This window comes from Thamnophis elegans, chromosome 14, assembly GCF_009769535.1.
Source record: "Thamnophis elegans isolate rThaEle1 chromosome 14, rThaEle1.pri, whole genome shotgun sequence".
NCBI classification, from domain to species: domain Eukaryota; kingdom Metazoa; phylum Chordata; class Lepidosauria; order Squamata; family Colubridae; genus Thamnophis; species Thamnophis elegans.
Window position 1 is genome coordinate 4806801 of NC_045554.1, and position 17495 is coordinate 4824295.

The 17495-nt window shown below is 47.5% G+C and overlaps 1 protein-coding gene across 1 annotated transcript; it reads left to right on the plus strand.

Annotated features, from left to right (window-relative positions):
• The first annotated feature begins 1852 nt into the window (after positions 1-1852).
• On the plus strand, positions 1853-15895 carry TMEM11 (transmembrane protein 11). The gene is made up of 2 exons (XM_032231345.1): positions 1853-1959; positions 14876-15895. Exons 1-2 carry the CDS (start codon positions 1889-1891, stop codon positions 15390-15392), a joined length of 588 nt encoding a protein of 195 aa, XP_032087236.1. The 5' UTR covers positions 1853-1888; the 3' UTR covers positions 15393-15895.
• The last annotated feature ends 1600 nt before the right edge of the window (positions 15896-17495 follow it).

Sequence of the window (17495 nt, forward strand, 5' to 3'; positions counted from 1 at the left end):
TCTCCTCTCCTCTCTCTCACTCCCTCCTCTCTCTCTCCTCTCCCTCTCCCCTTCTTTCTCCACTTTCTCCTGCTCTCTCCTCTCTCTTTCCGTGTAGCCATTAAGTCCTGGCTGTCCCAGCAGGCCTGGGGGTCTTGAATTCCACCCCTTCTCGAATTTGGTTGTGCTTGTTGTGTTTTTAAATTGTTTTGTATTGTTGTCTTGTTTTTGTCTTACTTTTTGCATTTGTTCCCCTCCCCTTGGCTTTTGTTCAGCCGCCCTGAGTCCCTCTGGGAATAGGGTGGCATACAAATCGAATAAATCCAATCCAATCCTTCCTCTTTCCCCCCCTCTCCTCTCTTTCCTTTCTCCCCCTGTTTTTCCTCCCTCTCTTCTTTCTCCCCTCTCCTCTTCCTCCCCCTCTCTTCCTTCTCTCCTCTCTCTCTCTCTCCCTCTCCCTTTCTCCTCTTCTCTTTCTCCTGCTCTCTCCTCCCTCCTTCCTCTTTCTCCCCCTCTTCTCTCTCTCCCCGTCTTTCCTCCCTCTCTTCTTTCTCCCCTCTTCTTCCTCCCTCTCTCCTCTTCCTCTCATTCGCCTTCTTTTTTCCTGTCTTTCTCCCCCCTCCTCTCCTTTCTCCCCCTCTCATTCCTTTCTCTCCCCTCTCCTCTTTCCCCCCTTCTCTCTCTCTCTCTCTCTCTCTCTCTCATTCTCTCTCTCCCTCATCATCTATCAATCAATATCAACTATCAATCATTATCTATTCTAGACAGAGGAACTTTTCAAGCTGAGGTCCAGAGGCAGCCAAAAGGGCTGTTGTTTGGACAGATTCATAGGCCAGTGCTAAGCCATCATATGTTAAATCAAGTTAGCAGGGTATTCAAACTTGGTCAGCTAATGCTGGCAGGAGAATCCTGGGAGTTGAAGTCCACCCTTCTTAAAGTGACCAGATTTAAAGGGCTCACTTGGTGTTTTCCCAGTTCTTTTCTGGCTTAGTGTGACCTTTGGGTCGTTTTTCAACAAACCATGGCTTATCAAGATTGAGGATCCTCAAGTTTGAGGATTGCCCCGTAGGACTTTCCCACCAACTATCCCTCCTGAAAAGCCCCATAACCTTTAACACCTTCACAGTAACAGAGTTATTTATTATTTTATTTATTTCATCAAGCATGAATTAGATAGCAGATATAAGTATGGACATGATTATGAATACATGTAAAGGGATACGAATAAAAATAAAACATTAGGGCAGGGACGGTAGGCACGCTGTTGGAAGGGACCTTAGAGGTCATCTAGCCCAACCCCCTTTGCAATGGCGGGCGCTGCTTGCTACAGAGCGGAAAGCACGTGGTTTCACCCCCCCCCCGCCTTTCATTTAATTTCATTATTTATTTTCCATTGCCAACGTGCGTCCGGACTCCGAAGCTCGAGAAACGAGGTGCCGGGCTCCCATTGGCTGAGCCGCGCAGAGTGGGCGGGCTAGAACTCCGTCCGTGTGGCTAAAATATTTTTCTCCCCGCTCCTCGTTGAGCCTCCCACGTGATCCGCACCTCTCCCCCCGCTCTTCCCTGGGAAAAGTAGTTTCCCCCTCCGGCTCCTCCCTCCGCCTTCCCTTGCCGAGGGACTGCATTTCCCAAGAGGCAAAGCTCCAGCTCCTCTTTTTCTTTTTTGTTCCCCCGCCCCGCCCCCAGGTATCTCTTTTTTTTTTTCCCGCCTCCCGCCGAGATGGCTGGAGTTTGTAGTTTGTGCGAGAGGAGGCGCCCGTTGCCTGGCGTGCCTCGGCTCCCTCTCGCCGGACTCCGTTTCCCGTCAGCCCTCGGGAGGCGGCTCCCAAAACCTGCCTCCGAGCCCCCCGCCGAGCCCCGCCCTCCGCTGCCCCTTTCGGCGGAGACATTTGCGAAGCCTTTTTCCAAGATGGCGGCCTGGGGAAGGAGGCGCGCGGGGCCCGGCAGCTCCAGCGGCGGCGGAGGCGCCGCCAGGGAGAGGTGAGTCCCGCCGGGCAAGACGGGCCTCCTCGGTCCTTGGAGCAGGGCCTGGTGGGGCAGAGGAGGCGGCTCCGGGGGGGCCTGCGAGCCCCCTCCCCGCTTGGGAGGCCAAAGGCTGAGGGCTAGTGTGGGGGGGGGTGTTAAAGGGGGAGCAAGGACTACAACCCCCATCGTCCCCAGCGCGGCCGGAACGCCCACGCCGATTCTCCCTCGTCCCTCTCCAGGCCTTTGAGACCTACCCCACCCCAAAAAAGCCTTCCATTGGATTGCACGTCCTGATTAAATGGGGGGGGGGGAGGTCCAGGAGTGTCCCCCCCACCCCCTGTTGAGCTGCCAGGGCTTTTGAAGCTAGAAGTGTTTAGGGTGGGCGGTTAAACCAGACCTGTGGGGGGGCAGGAGGGAGAGAGGAAGGGATGTGGGGGGTTAAACCAGCCTTATGTGGGGGAGGAAAGAAGGAATGGGGAGGGGGTTTAAACCAGCCTGGGGGGGGGCAGGAGGGAGAGAGGAAGGGATGTGGGGGTTAAACCAGCCTTATGGGGGGGGGGAAGAAGGAATGGGGAGGGGGTTTAAACCAGCCTGGGGAGGGCAGGACGGAGGGATGGGCGGGTTAAAACCAATCAGGGAGGGGGAGAAGAAGAGATTGGGGGCTTAAACCAGCCTTATTGGGAGAAGGGATGTGGTGTTAAACTAGCCTTGGGGGAGGGGACGACAGGAGGGAGGGATGGGGGGGGGTTAAACCAGTCAGGGAGGGAGAGAGGAAGAGATTGGGGGCTTAAACCAGCCTTGGGGGGGGGGAGAAGGGATGCGGTGTTAAACTAGCCTTTGGGGGGGGATGACAGCAGGGAGGGGTGGGTGGGGTTAAACCAGTCAGGGAGGGAGAGAGGAAGGGATGGAAGGGGGTTTAAACCAGCCTGCGGGGAGAGGGAGGAAGGGATGGGAGGGTAAGGTGTGGGCTGGTCATGTGAACCAGTCAAAGGTTGTGAGAATGACCTTGGGTGGACAAGGGTCAAAGAGGGTTCAAAACAGGAATTGGGGAGAGGTGTGTGTGTGTGTGTGTGTGTGTGTGTGTGTGTGTGTGTAGGAAGGTAGCATCTCCAGAAGGGACCTTCCTAGTTTTGGAGAGAGACAAAGTAATGTGGGGGGAGGGAGAAGGATTTCCAGCCCTGCAAAATTCTGTTGGGGTAACCCAAAGTTGCTTTTTTTTTTTTTTCTTCAAGAGGCAACTGGACTTTCTGGTGGTTCTTTGAAGACATTTCACTTCTCATCCAGGAAGCTTCTTCAGCTTTGGCTGGATGGTGGTGGGGAATGGAAGGATTTATGCTCCTTGCAGACAGAGCTGGTCATTTGCATTCTTTCTAGAGAGTCGTTGAGGCCGCTTGGAGGTTTATCTGTGTCCTCAGGGTCACCTGAGTGGTGCAAATTGGTGTGGAGCATTCTTGGAACTGTTGAAAGGACCCTGTTGTAGACTGGAGATAGACGATGTCACATCCCTCCTCCTCTGTTGAGAAAGGGCTGTCCAACTTGGACATAGACGGCCTCTTCAACCCCTCTTCTTTCAAACTAACCTCCAAGTGGCCTCAATGACTCTTTAAAAAGGATGCAAATGACCAGCTGTCTGTCATCCAAGAAGCTTCTTCAGCTCTGACTGGATGGTGGGGAATGGAAGGATTTATGTTCCTTGCAGACAGAGCTGGTCATTTGCATCCTTTTAAAGAGTCCTTGAGGCCACTTAGAGGTTTACCTGTGTCCTCAGGGTCATCAGAGTAGTAAAAATGGGTGTGGAGCCTTCAACCACTTCCTAAACGCATGGCTCAACATAGGAGAACAAACCCCTCGCGACTAGATTCAGCAGTCCATCTGCATTTCAAAGATCCAGGCCACTCTTTTGAAGACAGCAAAGTCCAGTTTGGACAGAGAGGACCACTGGTTTGAAAGAAGAGGGGTCAAAGAGGCCATGTATGTCCCAATTGAACAGCCCTCAACAGAGTGGGATGGATATGACATAATCTATCTCCGGTCTACAACACAGTCCATTCAGCGGTTCCCAGAAGGCTCCACATCCATTTGCACCACTCAGGAGACTCTGAGGACACAAGGACTCTCTAAAAGGATGCAAATGACCAGCTGTCTGCAAGGAATATAAATCCTTCCATTTCCCACCATCCAGCTTAAAGAAGCTTCTTGGATTAGAAGCAAAATATCTTCAAAGAAAAAAAAAACTTCCAGAAAGTCCAGTTGCCTCTTGAAAAAAAGCACCTTTGGGACAACCATGACCTGGAGGACTGGGAATCTCCATAGATAGTGTTGGGGTAACCTTAGAATAGATACAGATTGAGTTCTCCTGGATATGCAGAGCTGGCAGCAGATTCGGACAGTGAGGAGGTTGGGGAGGAACCTGGGCCAGTCCTGGAGTCTGGGGAAGGCTCTGATGAGAGCTCTGTGTCGGAGGCAGAGAGGAGGCCAGGGCCATCTGACAGTTATCAGCTGCCTTCGGAGTCAGACATCAGTGAGGCAGAAGAACAGCTGGAGCCTGTTCCCAGTGTGCGCATGCGCAGAGCTGCCAGACGAAGGGAACAGCTCCGCCCGGAGTCCTTCGGGATTGGGCAGCATATAAATTCATTAAATTTATAATTTACAACAGCTAAAAAACAGGGGTTGACTTGGGAATAAGGCCAGAGGTGGATGATGAATGGTCCCTCCCAGAGGAAATAAAAGAGGAGCGAAAGGGGAGTGGAGTTTGCAGGAGACAAATTAGTTTGCTTAATTGGTTCGTGACTCTCGGAGGCTCCTTGCCAAGTTTTGCAGAGATCGTCCTGGCATCTCTCCAAGCCAGATGAGGTCTGTGACTGTAAATCCTTCCTCAAAAGACTTTGCTGGATGTGAAGGAACAGAATTCACAGCAAATGAATAAAAGGGGTTTTTGTCAGGACCAGGAGTTTGCATCAGGCTCTTGGGAAGCCTCAGTCAGATCAGAAGTCCTGGGTTGGGGAGGAAAGAGTCTGGCTGTTTTAGGAAGGCCCAGGTTTTGTGAAAAGGGGTGGGCTTGGCTTAGAAGGGGGAAGAATGATGGTGGTGATTAGATTTTTTTATCTCTCTGTGTTTATATATCAAGGCAGTGAGCTCACCTCATTATGGGTTGGGGTGGACATCTGGGGGAGAACGTGGGAAGGGAGAAGTCAAGATCCATCCTCGGCTCAGGAACTTTTCGCCTTTCTTTCCTACATGTTGGAATCAGGGAGACTCAAGGGTCCTAGTTTGCTTCTGCAGGTGGTTCCTCAGTGCTCCTGATTTTTTTTAAATAAATTATAGACATTTTATTTAAAACACATTTAAAAAGATAAAGAACAAGAAAAAAATTGCAAGAAAGAAATAATATAGTACTGGAAGACACACACATACACACAAATAACCTCTCTTCATCACAAGTGCAAACTATTTTAGTAACTTATCACCTTCTTTTAAAACATAACAAATGGTCTCTTCTTCCCTATTACTTACTTTCCTTAAAAGCCTCTGTCTTCAGTCTTGATATCAGCAAAAGGCCATTAAGAACGATCACTCATAAGCGCCAGATCTATTTTAAGCTTGATCAAATAAACCAACTTTACATTCTTCCGTTTAACAATCTTGATCTTTAATCGCATCAAACAATGTTCTAGGATTTGATTCCATCTTTTTAAAGTCCCTTCTCACAAAGTCCTTCCAAGCTTTAATGAGTCTTTTTTCTTTTTGTCAGTCCAGTTATCCAAGGAACTCCTTTGATTTGTGATCTGTACGTTGCTTTTAATTATGAAGGCATCAGCAATTTTTCATTTCGTATTATCTAGCCAGCATCTTTTTCCATATCATTCTTGTAGCTGGTCATTTTTGAAACTTTCAGATCAGTTTGTCTGGATAGGAATGACAAAAGACCCATTCGGTCTTCAATTCACTGTTTATTCCCTTCCCAAGTCTTAATAAATTTTAGATTGTCATTTTCTGAACATTCCCGAGTTTTCCAAAAGTGACTTCTGGGTGTACAATTGTTGGCGCTGGTTGATTTGTATTTTTTTTTATATGGGTAATGTATTTGTCCTGCATTTGGAAAATTAGGTTGGGGGCTGGCGTGGAATTAATTGAGTTATGGGTGGGCTCTCAGCTTGTCAATGTTTAAATATTTCACCCTTGGCAAGATAGAAAAAAGGATATTTTGTTGGCGTGGAAAGTAAAGGGCCTAAATATTGTTGGGAGGAAGATAAGAGGGAGGACTTGAACTCTTGAATGAAACGTGGGAAATAAATATTTTTACTTTCTTCCTCTGGTTAGTTTGTGAAAGAAAAAAATAGTTACAACCCAACTCTCATGTAACCAAGTCTGAAAACTGCAACTTAATTTTTATTCTACTGGCCAATTTCAAACTTTGCAACAAACTTTTCTAACTTCATGGTGCAGCTTGATGCATGGTGGGCTGCGAGGGTTTATTATTATTAAAATAGTTGGATCTGCAAAGGAATGAAAGAAAAAGAGCTTAATTTTTTTCCAGGATGTATGTCATATAGGCAAGGATGCCAAAAGATACTAAAACCAGGACCTCCTCTAGATCAGGGGGGTCTCTAACCTAGGGCACTTTGAGACTTGTGAACTTCAACTCCCAGAATTCCTCAGCCAGCTGGCTGGGGAATTCTGGAAGTTGAAGTCCAAGTCTTAAAGAAGCAAAGGTTGGAGACCCTGTTCTAGGTGACACAGCTTTGCTGGCTGAGGAATTCTGAGAGTTGAAGTCCAAGTCTTAAAGGAGCCAAGGTTGGAGACCCCTGCTCTAGGTGACACAGCTTTGCTGGCTGGGGAATTCTGGGAGTTGAAGTCCAAGTCTTAAAGGAGCCAAGGTTGGAAACCCCTGTTCTAGGTGACACAGCTTTGCTGGCTGAGGAATTCTGGGAGTTGAAGTCCAAGTCTTAAAGGAGCCAAGGTTGGAGACCCCTGCTCTAGGTGACACAGCTTTGCTGGCTGGGGAATTCTGGGAGTTGAAGTCCAAGTCTTAAAGGAGCCAAGGTTGGAAACCCCTGTTCTAGGTGACACAGCTTTGCTGGCTGAGGAATTCTGGGAGTTGAAGTCCAAGTCTTAAAGGAGCCAAGGTTGGAGACCCCTGCTCTAGGTGACACAGCTTTGCTGGCTGAGGAATTCTGGGAGTTGAAGTCCACAAGTCTTAAAGACGCCTGCTCTAGAGAACTTGGCTACAAATACTTGCATGCTATTCATTGTCCGGCAAAAGATTGGCTCAGCCACATGAGAATTTTGTTATCAAGGGGTTCCCAATCAAAAGATGACATTGTTAATCTAGTTTGCATTTCTTGGGTTGTTCATTCACAAGGTTAACATTAAACCACAGTGAGGAAATGGTGGTTGAAGCAGATGCTTTATTGCTCCAGTCTCTCTAGTTGATTTATTTTTATTGATTTACTACAGTGGTTCCCAAACTTGGCAACTTTAAGACTTGTGGACTTCAACTCCCAGAATTCTCCAGGCAGCTCTGTTGCCATGTTTGGGAACCACTGATTTACTAGATTTTTAAAATCTCTTTATAACTAACTCACGGAGGCAAACATACCTAATACTCCTTCCACCTCCCATGACAACAATAGTGTTAGCACATAGACTTAGATACTGCTTCAGAGTGCTTTTACAACTCTCTCTAAGCGGTTGACAGAGTCAGCCTCTTTCCCCCCACAATCTGGATCTTCATTTTACCCATCTCGGAAGGACGGAAGGCTGAGTCGACCTTGAGCCTGTTGGGATTTGAACTGCCAAATTGCAGGCAGCCAGCAGGCAACCGAAGGAGCCTGCAGTACTGCACTCTAACCATTGCGCCACCATAGCACTTCCTGTGAGGTAGATTGGGCTGAGAGAGATGGGAGGGACTGGCCCAAAGTCATCCAACCGTCTTTCATACCTAATGCAGGACTAGAAATCCCAGTCTCCTGGTGATTGGCCCAAAGTCACCCAGCTAGTTTTCATGCCTGAAGTGAGACTATAACTCAGTCTCTTGGTTATTGGCCCCCAAATCACCCAACTGGGTTCCATGTTCAACGCAGGACTAGAACTCACAATCTCCTGGTGATTGGCCCAAAGTCACCCAGCTGGCTTCCATGCCTGAGGAGGAACTAGAACTCCAAGTCTCCTGGTGATAGGCGTAAAACCATGCAGCTAGTTTTCACGCCTGAAGTGAGATTAGAACTCCCAGTCTCCTGGTGATTGGCCCAAAGTCACCCAGCTGGCTTCCATGCCTAATGCAGGACTAGAACTCCCAGTCTCCTGGTGACTGGCGCAAAAATCATCCAGCTAGTTTTCACTCCTGAAGTGAGAGTAGAACTCCCAGTCACCTGGTGATTGGCCCAAAGTCGCCCAGCTGGCTTCCATGCCTGGGGAGGAACTAGAACTCACAGCTACCTAGTTTCCAGCCTGGTGCCTTAGCCACGACACAAAAACTGCTCTAACAGAAGGCAAAGGCTACATTTTATAATTAGTCTTCCACATGCTCTTCAGAGCCGAGTCCCAGCTCTAAAGTATGTTTCCATTGTATTCTGGGATCCTATCCAGAATTATAAGGGCACACCCTGGCTTGCATTTATTAATATTTATTTGCTCGATAATAAAGTTTCTCCCCCCGTCCCTCCCCCAAATTGTTGGAAATATTTCCCTTCCCTCGCCTTAAAAGTAGAATTAGCTGTGGTGTTTTTTTTACCTTCACCCTGGGAAACATATTCCGCTGGCTGATATATATATATTTATGATCCATATTTCTGAAAATGTGGGAGGGTTGATAGGCATTCTTGACCTGAAGGCTTCCAAGCAGCTGTCCCAGAAGAATTCTTCTTTGAACCGTGTGTTGAATTGAGATCTCATGTTTCTGGGCAAGCGATAACATCATCACAGTGGATTCTTTCCTTTTAAGAGTTCTCCCACAATCGTTTTTTTCTTTTCTTCCCTTGCTTTTTCCGGAAACATCTCCAAGAGTCGCTGGCTGCAGCTAGGAATGCAGTTTAGATACAATGAATTATGTTCGCCCATTATCTGCCTATTTTCCCAATGGTTCCAGTCCTTCAGAGCGGTTTTCCCTGACCCTTTTCCCTGAAGTTCTGTTGTAGCTTTGAAGGCAAGGCTATGGGTAAGGTAAAGGTTCCCCTCGCACGTATGTGCTAGTCGTTCCCGACTCTAGGGGGCGGTGCTCATCTCTGTTTCAATGCCGAAGAGCCAGCGCTGTCCGAAGACATCTCTGTGGTCATGTGTCTGGCATGACTCAAGGCCGAAGGCGCACGGGACGCTGTTACCTTCCCACCAAAGGTGGTTCCTATTTTTCTACTTGCATTTTTTACGTGCTTTTGAACTGCTAGGTTGGCAGAAGCTGGGACAAGTCACGGGAGCTCACTCCATTACGCGGCGCTAGGGATTCGAACCGTCGAACTGCCGACCTTTCCGATTGTGGTTTATTTGGGAAATTGTGTCTAGGCTGTAGGTTAGCTTGATATGTGTACTTTCCAAAGCTATAAGCAGAGTATTGATTTTAATTTTTTAGGGACATTTGGTTTAGTCTCTTGATGTTTGGCTTGGATCAATGCAAGTAATCTTCCAGAATCTGTGTAGGGCTTGGTCTAAAGGCTCGATTGTTAGCAATAGCAATAGCAGTTAGACTTATATACCGCTTCATGGGGCTTTCAGCCCTCTCTAAGCGGTTTACAGAGTCAGCATATCGCCCCCACAGTCTGGGTCCTCATTTCACCCACCTCGGAAGGATGGAAGGCTGAGTCAACCTTGAGCCGGTGAGATTAGAATCACCGAACTGCAGATAACAGTCAGCTGAAGTGGCCTGCAGTACTGCACCCTAACCACTGCGCCACCTCGGCTCTTTAGATTGTTGTATCTAAAGATGCATAATTGATCCATTCAGTGTTGTGTGAATCTCAAAAGATTGCCTGCGGTTTCCTTGGCAAGGTTCTTCCGAGGTAGTTTGCCATTGCCTCCTTCCCAGGGTGGAGGGAAAGTGGCTGGCCCAAGGTGCCCTAGCTAGCTTTTGTGCCTAAGGCAGATTGTGGAACTCACCACCTCCTCGTTTGTAGGCTTAACATTAACTGTTAACCAACCACCAAACTGGTTTCCCACTCCGCATGTTACATTATCCTCCTGCGCTCCTGTTTTGTGTAAAACTGGAATCTGTTAAGTCCCCAGTTTAAACATGAGCGGCTGTTTCACGTTTGCAATTTTATGTTTCTGCCATAAATCATTGGCTTAATTTTTTTCTCTCTCTTGTGAACCAGGGTGCCAGTAATTAACACAATTAACCATCTCTGGCCTCTTTTAATAAGTACCTTCTGAATGTTCAGAAAGTGCCAAGAAAGCAATAAATATTATTAATTGATTCTTACCCGACTGGTTGGATCACTACATAGATAAATTTGTTTCTGGGGTAGTTTTTGTTCCAATATGCATAAACCTTGGGGCACATTCGTGGCAAGCTGGTGTTTTCGCTTTAAAGCGTGACTTAAAAGAGAAATTCGGTCGCTTGTATTTTCCAAACTTTGCTTCGTCTAATGAGACAGAACTGAATAGGAATATAAGTTTGTCCTTTTATTAGCGAAGAAAATGCAAAGTATTTCCCCTTCTTTCGTGCAAACTCCTTGCTGCATTTCTGCATAGCGATCCTCCACTTAAAGAACAGATTGTTCCTTGGACAGGAAGCAAGTTCTAGCAGACCTGGGAAATACTGGTGGTAAGTCCTTGACTTATGACCACAAGTGAGCCCAGAATTTCTGCAAGTAAACGACACAGTTGTTCAGTGAATTTTGCCGAGTTTGGCAAACTTTCTCACTGCATTTGTTAAGTGAATCGCTGATGTTACTAAATTAGTAATACGGTTGTAAAGTAAATCCGGCTTCCCCCATTGACTTTGCTTGTCAGAAGATCGCAAAGAAGGATCATGTGACACCACCACCCCTCCCCAGGACCCTGCAGCCATCATAAATACATGCCAGTTGCCAAGTGTCTGAATGTTGATCGTGGGGATGCCGCAACAATTGTGTGAAAAATGGTCATAAGTCGCTTCCTTCAAGTGCCATTGTAACTTCGGTCGTTAAGCGAATGTCTAGGGCAGGGGGGCGGGGTCTGAAACCTTAAACACTCAAAGAGCCAATTGGACCCATTTCCCACAGTAAAGAAAACACCTGGAGCCAGAAAAACTGGGTGGGTGTGGCCAGCTTGACATCACTCACTCCCAGTCACATGAACCCCCCCCCCACTGCCACGCCTACCCAGGTTTTTAGGCTCCCGGTGTTTTCTTGGGAAATGTCTGTCCCTCCCTCCCTCCCTCTCATCTCAGGCCAGGCGAGGAGTGACTGGAAGGGGAGGGCAAGGGGCGGGGCCTGGCAGTGGTGGGTTTAGCTGACAGGGCAACCAAAGAGCCGCATATGTGGCTCCGGAGCCGCAGGTTGCCCACATCCGGTCTAGGGCTACCTGTATTCCTAGGTGGGATGGCCACTTCCTTTGAAGGTGTGCAGAAACTCTCAGCCTCCAGTGAGGTGGTACTGGAGGGACACTGTGAAGTGGCAGGTACCCTCTCTGGTAGACCTTGCACTGCGTGAGTTGAATCTTGTGAGACATCACAACTGCGTGAGTTGAATCTTGTGAGACATCACAACTGTCCACAAAGAAAGAATTCATCCCTTTCCAGGAGCGATGACTGGAAATTTCGATCTCGGTTTGCTGTTCAAACAGACCATTTCTTTTTATAAACAGCGAACAAACTTTACAAGCATATTTAAGATTGATCCAGGAAACGGCCAGCGCGATGCGCCTCTGTTAAGGCGGCATGCATAATTCATAAGTGTGATTTCCCAGTTTCTGAACTGTTTTTAAAGCCCACTTAATCTCGGGACCAGCTTTTTAAAGGTCTCTTTGGCCTCTATAGCTGGATTTTTTTTTAAAAAAAAGGGGGTAAAATTAAATGTTCGTCCTTAAATTAAGTGACATCTGATTTTATAATATTCTTACATTCTCAAATATAATATTATTGCAGCTGTTCCTAAAGCCATGGGAACAGCTGGGTGGGATCAAAATTCAAATAGGGCAGCATTACTCTTCCCCATCAGATGTCATCGGAAACCCGTAATGTACCTGCATTAGTTCCCCCCCCCCCGCTCATGTTTCTCTTCCCGTAGGTATAAATAGCTTCTATAACAGCTATACAGTGGACTTCAACTCCCAGAATTCTCCAGCTAGTATGGCTGGCTGGGGAATTCTGGGAATTGAAGTCCACCCATCATCTTCAAGTTGCCAAGGCTGAGAAACAATAAACTAAGTGATCCTCTTGGTCACTTCCAACACTGTCGTTCATGGCTGGCTGGGGAATTCTGGGAATTGAAGTCCACCCATCTTAAAAGTTACCAAGGCCGAGAATCACTGGGCTGGATGGCCTTTCTGGTCCCTTCCAACTCTATTATTCATGGCTGGCTGGGGAATTCTGGGACTTGAAGTCCACCCATCATCTTTAAGTTGCATCTTTAAGTTGCCAAGGCTGAGAAACAATAAACTAAGTGATCCTCTTGGTCTCTTCCAACTCTATCGTTCATGGCTGGCTGGGGAATTCTGGGAGTTGAAGTCCACCCATCTTCACATTAAGAAGAAACACAACTCTTAAAATAAGGTTGTTCCTCTCCCAGGCTTAAGATTGTGATAGGGAAGAGATTTGGCCAAAGCACTAAAAATCCACCCTGTTCGTCCCTGCCTTACCCAGGCCAGCATGCGAGAACAGACGCTAAACAAATCCCGTGAAACCCCAAATCCTGCTTTTGTGAGGGGCCCGAAGCCCCAGTGAATGAATGCGTTGAATAGAGGAGTTCCGAAGCTCGCTCACATCCTAGCCTGGACAATAGACCCTTCTCGGTCTGTATGATTTAGCTTTAGATTTTGTCAATAGCTCTTTTTTCCCCCCCCCTGACGCAGTGGCTTCGAAATGTGCTAAGTTGATAAGCCCGTTTTGTATGGACCCAGCCCAGTGCTGGCAAATTAACTCAGCCGCTTGGTTCTCCGGGAGCAGAATCTGATTTGAAGCCGTTTGCCTTTTTGCTGACATGCTCGACAAAGGTGCTGGGAGCCAGTCTGGCTTTATCACACACACACACCCTTCTCGAGGCCTCTTTAAAATAACTCTGGAGACCTATAAAGTCCTCCACTTCACCCGTTCAAGAAGACCTCAAGGTTCTGAAGTGACTTTCCTAGGGGCCCAATAGTCAATGGAGAGAGGTGGGGGGGCTTCCCAGCCAGACAAAGCAGGCAATCGTTCAATCTGCTAGTTTTTCCAATTAACGTATTTTTCAGAGTATAAGACGCACCTTTCCCCCAGCAAAAGAGACGACGGAAATCTGGGTGCGTCTTATACGCCGAATACTGCATTTTCGGCCACCTGAAACCCAGCTCCCTTCGCAAAAAATGGATGTGCAGGGGTTTGGGAGGCCTGCAAAGTGCTCCTGGGGGACAGGAGGGCAGAAACGAGTGAAAAATGGCCTGGTTTTTTTGCTCGCTTTTGCACTGCCTCCCAGCCCCCGGAGAGCACTCCGCAAGCCTCCTAAAGGCTATGCGCGCCCTTTGTTTTGGCAAAAAAACGGGCCCGTTTTCGCGAAGAGAAAAGGATATAGGGTCTCTGACTTGAGCAGGGGGTTGGGCTAGAAGAGGGGTCAGGCTCTGGAGCCGCATGTGGCTCTTTCATCCTGCTGCTGCGGCTCCGTTGCTCAATATGCATGACAACCACCACTGGCATGTGATTTATTGAGCTTTTCAAACCCCGGTAAGCCAACCATGGTTAAATCCAAGAAAAAAAATCCAGAAAAAAATGGAACGTTTAATCCAACTACATATGCTAGTTTTTCAGGAAATGGTCAGGCACGGGGAAGGTTTTGTGGCTCCCGGTGTTTTCCTTTCTGTGGGAAACGGGTCCAAAAGGCTCTGAGTGTTTAAGGTTAAGACCAGTGAGGTCCGTGTTCAGTGGTGGGTTTCAAAAATTGTTGGAACCTACTCTGTGGGTGTGGCCTCCTTTGTGGGGGTGGCTTGCTGCCCATGTGACTGGATGGGAGTGGCTTACCGCCCACGTGACCGAATATGAAATTATGAATTAGTACTTAGGTTGGTCCAAGTAGCTATTCAGAAGTTAGTGGTTAGAAGCAATCGTAAAGCAAGATATGGAATTAAAACCAGAAATATTTTGTTGGCTATTTGAAAGGGAGTATAATATATATTTAATTTTACACACGTTAGCAGCTGCTGGAATTGTGTTTGCACAACAGTGGAAAAACAGAGATATGTAAATGAATAAATATTACAATGTGCCGGAATAAATAAATTGACAATTAAAATCAAGAAGGCTTTGAATACTTTTTCACGTGGGATTGGTTTTTAGCAATTGCCAAGTAACGGAAACAGAAATTAGAAATCCAAAAGTATGCAAGAAAACACCAATTATGTAAGGAAAGGTCCCTAAAATGTATAAGGAAATTTTACTAGATCATTATTAATGCGTAGATAACTGTGGGACATTACACACCCACCAGTGGTGGGTTTCAAAAATTTTTGGAACCTCTTCTGTAGGTGTGGCCTGCTTTCCGGGTCCACTGGTGGAACCTCTTCTAACCGGTTCAGTAGATTTGACGAACCGGTTCTACCGAATAGGTGCGAACTGGTAGGAACCCACCTCTGTCCGTGTTCTTCTGTATGTTTCCCACAACAGAAGAGCGGATGATGAAGATGACGGAGTGGGCAGAGATGGCAAAAAAACGGCTACTGTTAGGGTGCCAGAGATGGGCTCCCAGAGGGCCCTCGATTGGGAGGGCACAGGGACAGGCGGGAGGCCTCTCCCTCCAACCCCCTCTGAGTAACCCTCTCCTCTCCCTTCCCACAGGGTCTCCTTATCCGCCACGGACTGTTACATTGTCCACGAAATCTACAACGGGGAGAACGCGCAGGACCAGTTCGAATACGAGCTGGAGCAAGCCCTGGAGGCGCAGTACAAGTACATCGTGATCGAGCCCACCCGCATCGGGGACGAGACGGCCCGTTGGATCACGGTGGGGAACTGCCTGCACAAGACGGCGGTGCTGGCGGGCACGGCCTGCCTCTTCACCCCTCTGGCTCTCCCCCTGGATTATTCCCACTACATCTCTCTGCCGGCCGGCGTGCTCAGCGTGGCCTGCTGCACCCTCTACGGCATCTCCTGGCAGTTCGACCCCTGCTGCAAGTACCAGGTGGAGTACAACGCCTACAAACTCTCTCGCCTGCCCTTACACACGCTGACCACCTCCACTCCGGTGGTGCTAGTGAGGAAGGACGATCTCCACAGGAAGAGACTCCACAACACGATAGCCCTGGCGGCCCTGGCGTACTGTGTAAAGAAGGTGTACGAACTCTACGCCGTATGATTGTGGCCGAGGACGGCGGGAAGGGGCGGGGTGGAGGGGAGAGAAACCCAGCGCTAAAGGTGTATTAAGGACTCTCCTACAGGAACAATTCGACTATTTTTTTTTCCTCTTGAAGTGGTGCCTGGAAATCCGTTTTCTTTCGGTTTACCCGATTATTATTATTATTATTATTGTTGCTTTGGTTATTATTATTTTTTTGGGGGGGGAAACAAACAATCACCCGTCACACATCAAGGGATTCCTGTTATGTTTTTTTTTTAATGCCCCAGACCTGCGACGGACGAGCAATGAAGACAACAGTCGTGGGATCTCGGGGCAAAGAAAACAATACACGGGGTTGGTGGGTCGATGTTGGTTCCTCCACCCATCCTCCACCACCCCACCCACCCTTGGCGGGGGTGGGGGGAAAAACAACCACCCTTAAGTCTCTTGTTTAATTGTATTCTACAGAAACCAGCTCAACGATATCACTGACCATTCATTAAAGGATGAGAATTTCCAGAGGTCCTTTTTTTCTTTTGGGACGAAAAAAACATCTGGGAGGAAACACTTCAGCGGGGGTGAAGCCCAATTTTAAAGGATAGATTGGGCGAAAGAGCTCGTCAGTAGACAGAGAGACTTTACAGCAAGGGTGTCAAAACACAAGGAAGCCCAGTGGCCTTTCCCCCCCCCCCATGCAATTAAAGTTAGGTAACAGAATACCGTATTTTTCGTACTATAAGATGCACCAAGATTTTGAAGAGACAAATAATAAAAAATTTTGCACTCTGCAGACCTCCCAAAAATGGCCCATTTTTTGTCAAAGGGGGAGGCATGCATAGCCTTTAAGAGACTTATAGCATGTTCCTAGGGGCTGGGAGGGCAAAAACGAGCAAAAAACGGCCTGTTTTTCCATTCACTTTTGCCCCTCCCAGCCCCCAGGAGCACCCTGGAAGCCTCCTAAAGGCTCTGCACAGCCATTTTTGCAAAAGGAGCGAGGTTTCAGGCTGCCAAAAATGCTGTATTCAGTCTATAAGACGCACCCAGATTTTCAGCCTCTTTTTGAGGGGAAATGGTGCGTCTTATACTCTGAAAAATATGGTGTGTTTTCTGCAAGCTTTTAGTGCAGGAATTTTCTTTAAAATGAAAAGGAGGAGAGAGTGATTAAATCATTCTAGCTTCTGTTTGGCCTGAAACGCATGGAGCGGTTCTGCTGTTTGTAGCCATAAGCTTATTTTTCGCAGAATGCACAGATGTTACAAAGGCTCTCTGGATTTTGAGGAGCAGGGAAGCAGCCGATGGGCCATGAATGGGTTTAACACTCAAATAATTTGCATTTCGGAATGGCGAGCTCGGTTTGCGGTTTTCGGCTGTTTGAAAAGTGCTAAGGTTAGAGTAGAAAAAGGCAAAGAACCTATTGTCCTCGACTTACAACCGTTTAGAAGTTATGACGGCGCTGAAAAATGGGACCTAATAATGTAATAACCATCATCGCTTCTCCGTGGTCACATGATCAGAATTGGGGCGCTTGGCAACCAGCATGTATAGGTATTCCTCGTCTTAACGACCACAATTGAACCCTCAGATTGATGTTGCCGATTGGGAAATTTGTTAAATGAGTTTTGCCCCATCTTAACGACCTTCCTTGCCACATCTGTTGTGAATTACAGCCGTCGTTAAATTAGTCACGGTTGTTAAGTGAATCTGGATTTCTCCACTGGGTTTGATTGTCAGAAGGTCACAAAAGGGGATCCTCCGACCCGAGATCCTGCAACTGTCGTAAATGTGAGACGGTTGCCAAGCATAAGGATGTAAATCGCAGGACTATGGAGATGCTGTGACAGTCGTAAGTGCAAAGAATGGTCGTGACTCACTTTTTTCCAGTGCAGTTGCATCTTCGAACCGTCACTAAATGAATGTTAAGTTGAGGGCTATCTGTACTACGCTCCTAGTTGCTATGCTGGCCAAAATCAGACGCAACGAAGCCATTAATTAAATCATTGGTCGAATAATGCAGATTTTGCCACTGTCCAAAGTTTTTGAGATTTTTTTTGAGAAAGACAAACACATAAACCTTAGTTTTTGCATGTCATGCTAAGCCACACAGTTTATTGAACCCAGGCC

Coding starts and splice junctions, on each gene's coding strand:
- TMEM11 (XM_032231345.1), top strand. CDS start 1,889: ATGGCGGCCTGGGGAAGGAGGCGCGCGGGGCCCGGCAGCTCCAGCGGC. Junction 1,960..14,875: donor GGAGGCGCCGCCAGGGAGAG/GTGAGTCCCGCC, acceptor CCCTTCCCACAG/GGTCTCCTTATCCGCCACGG.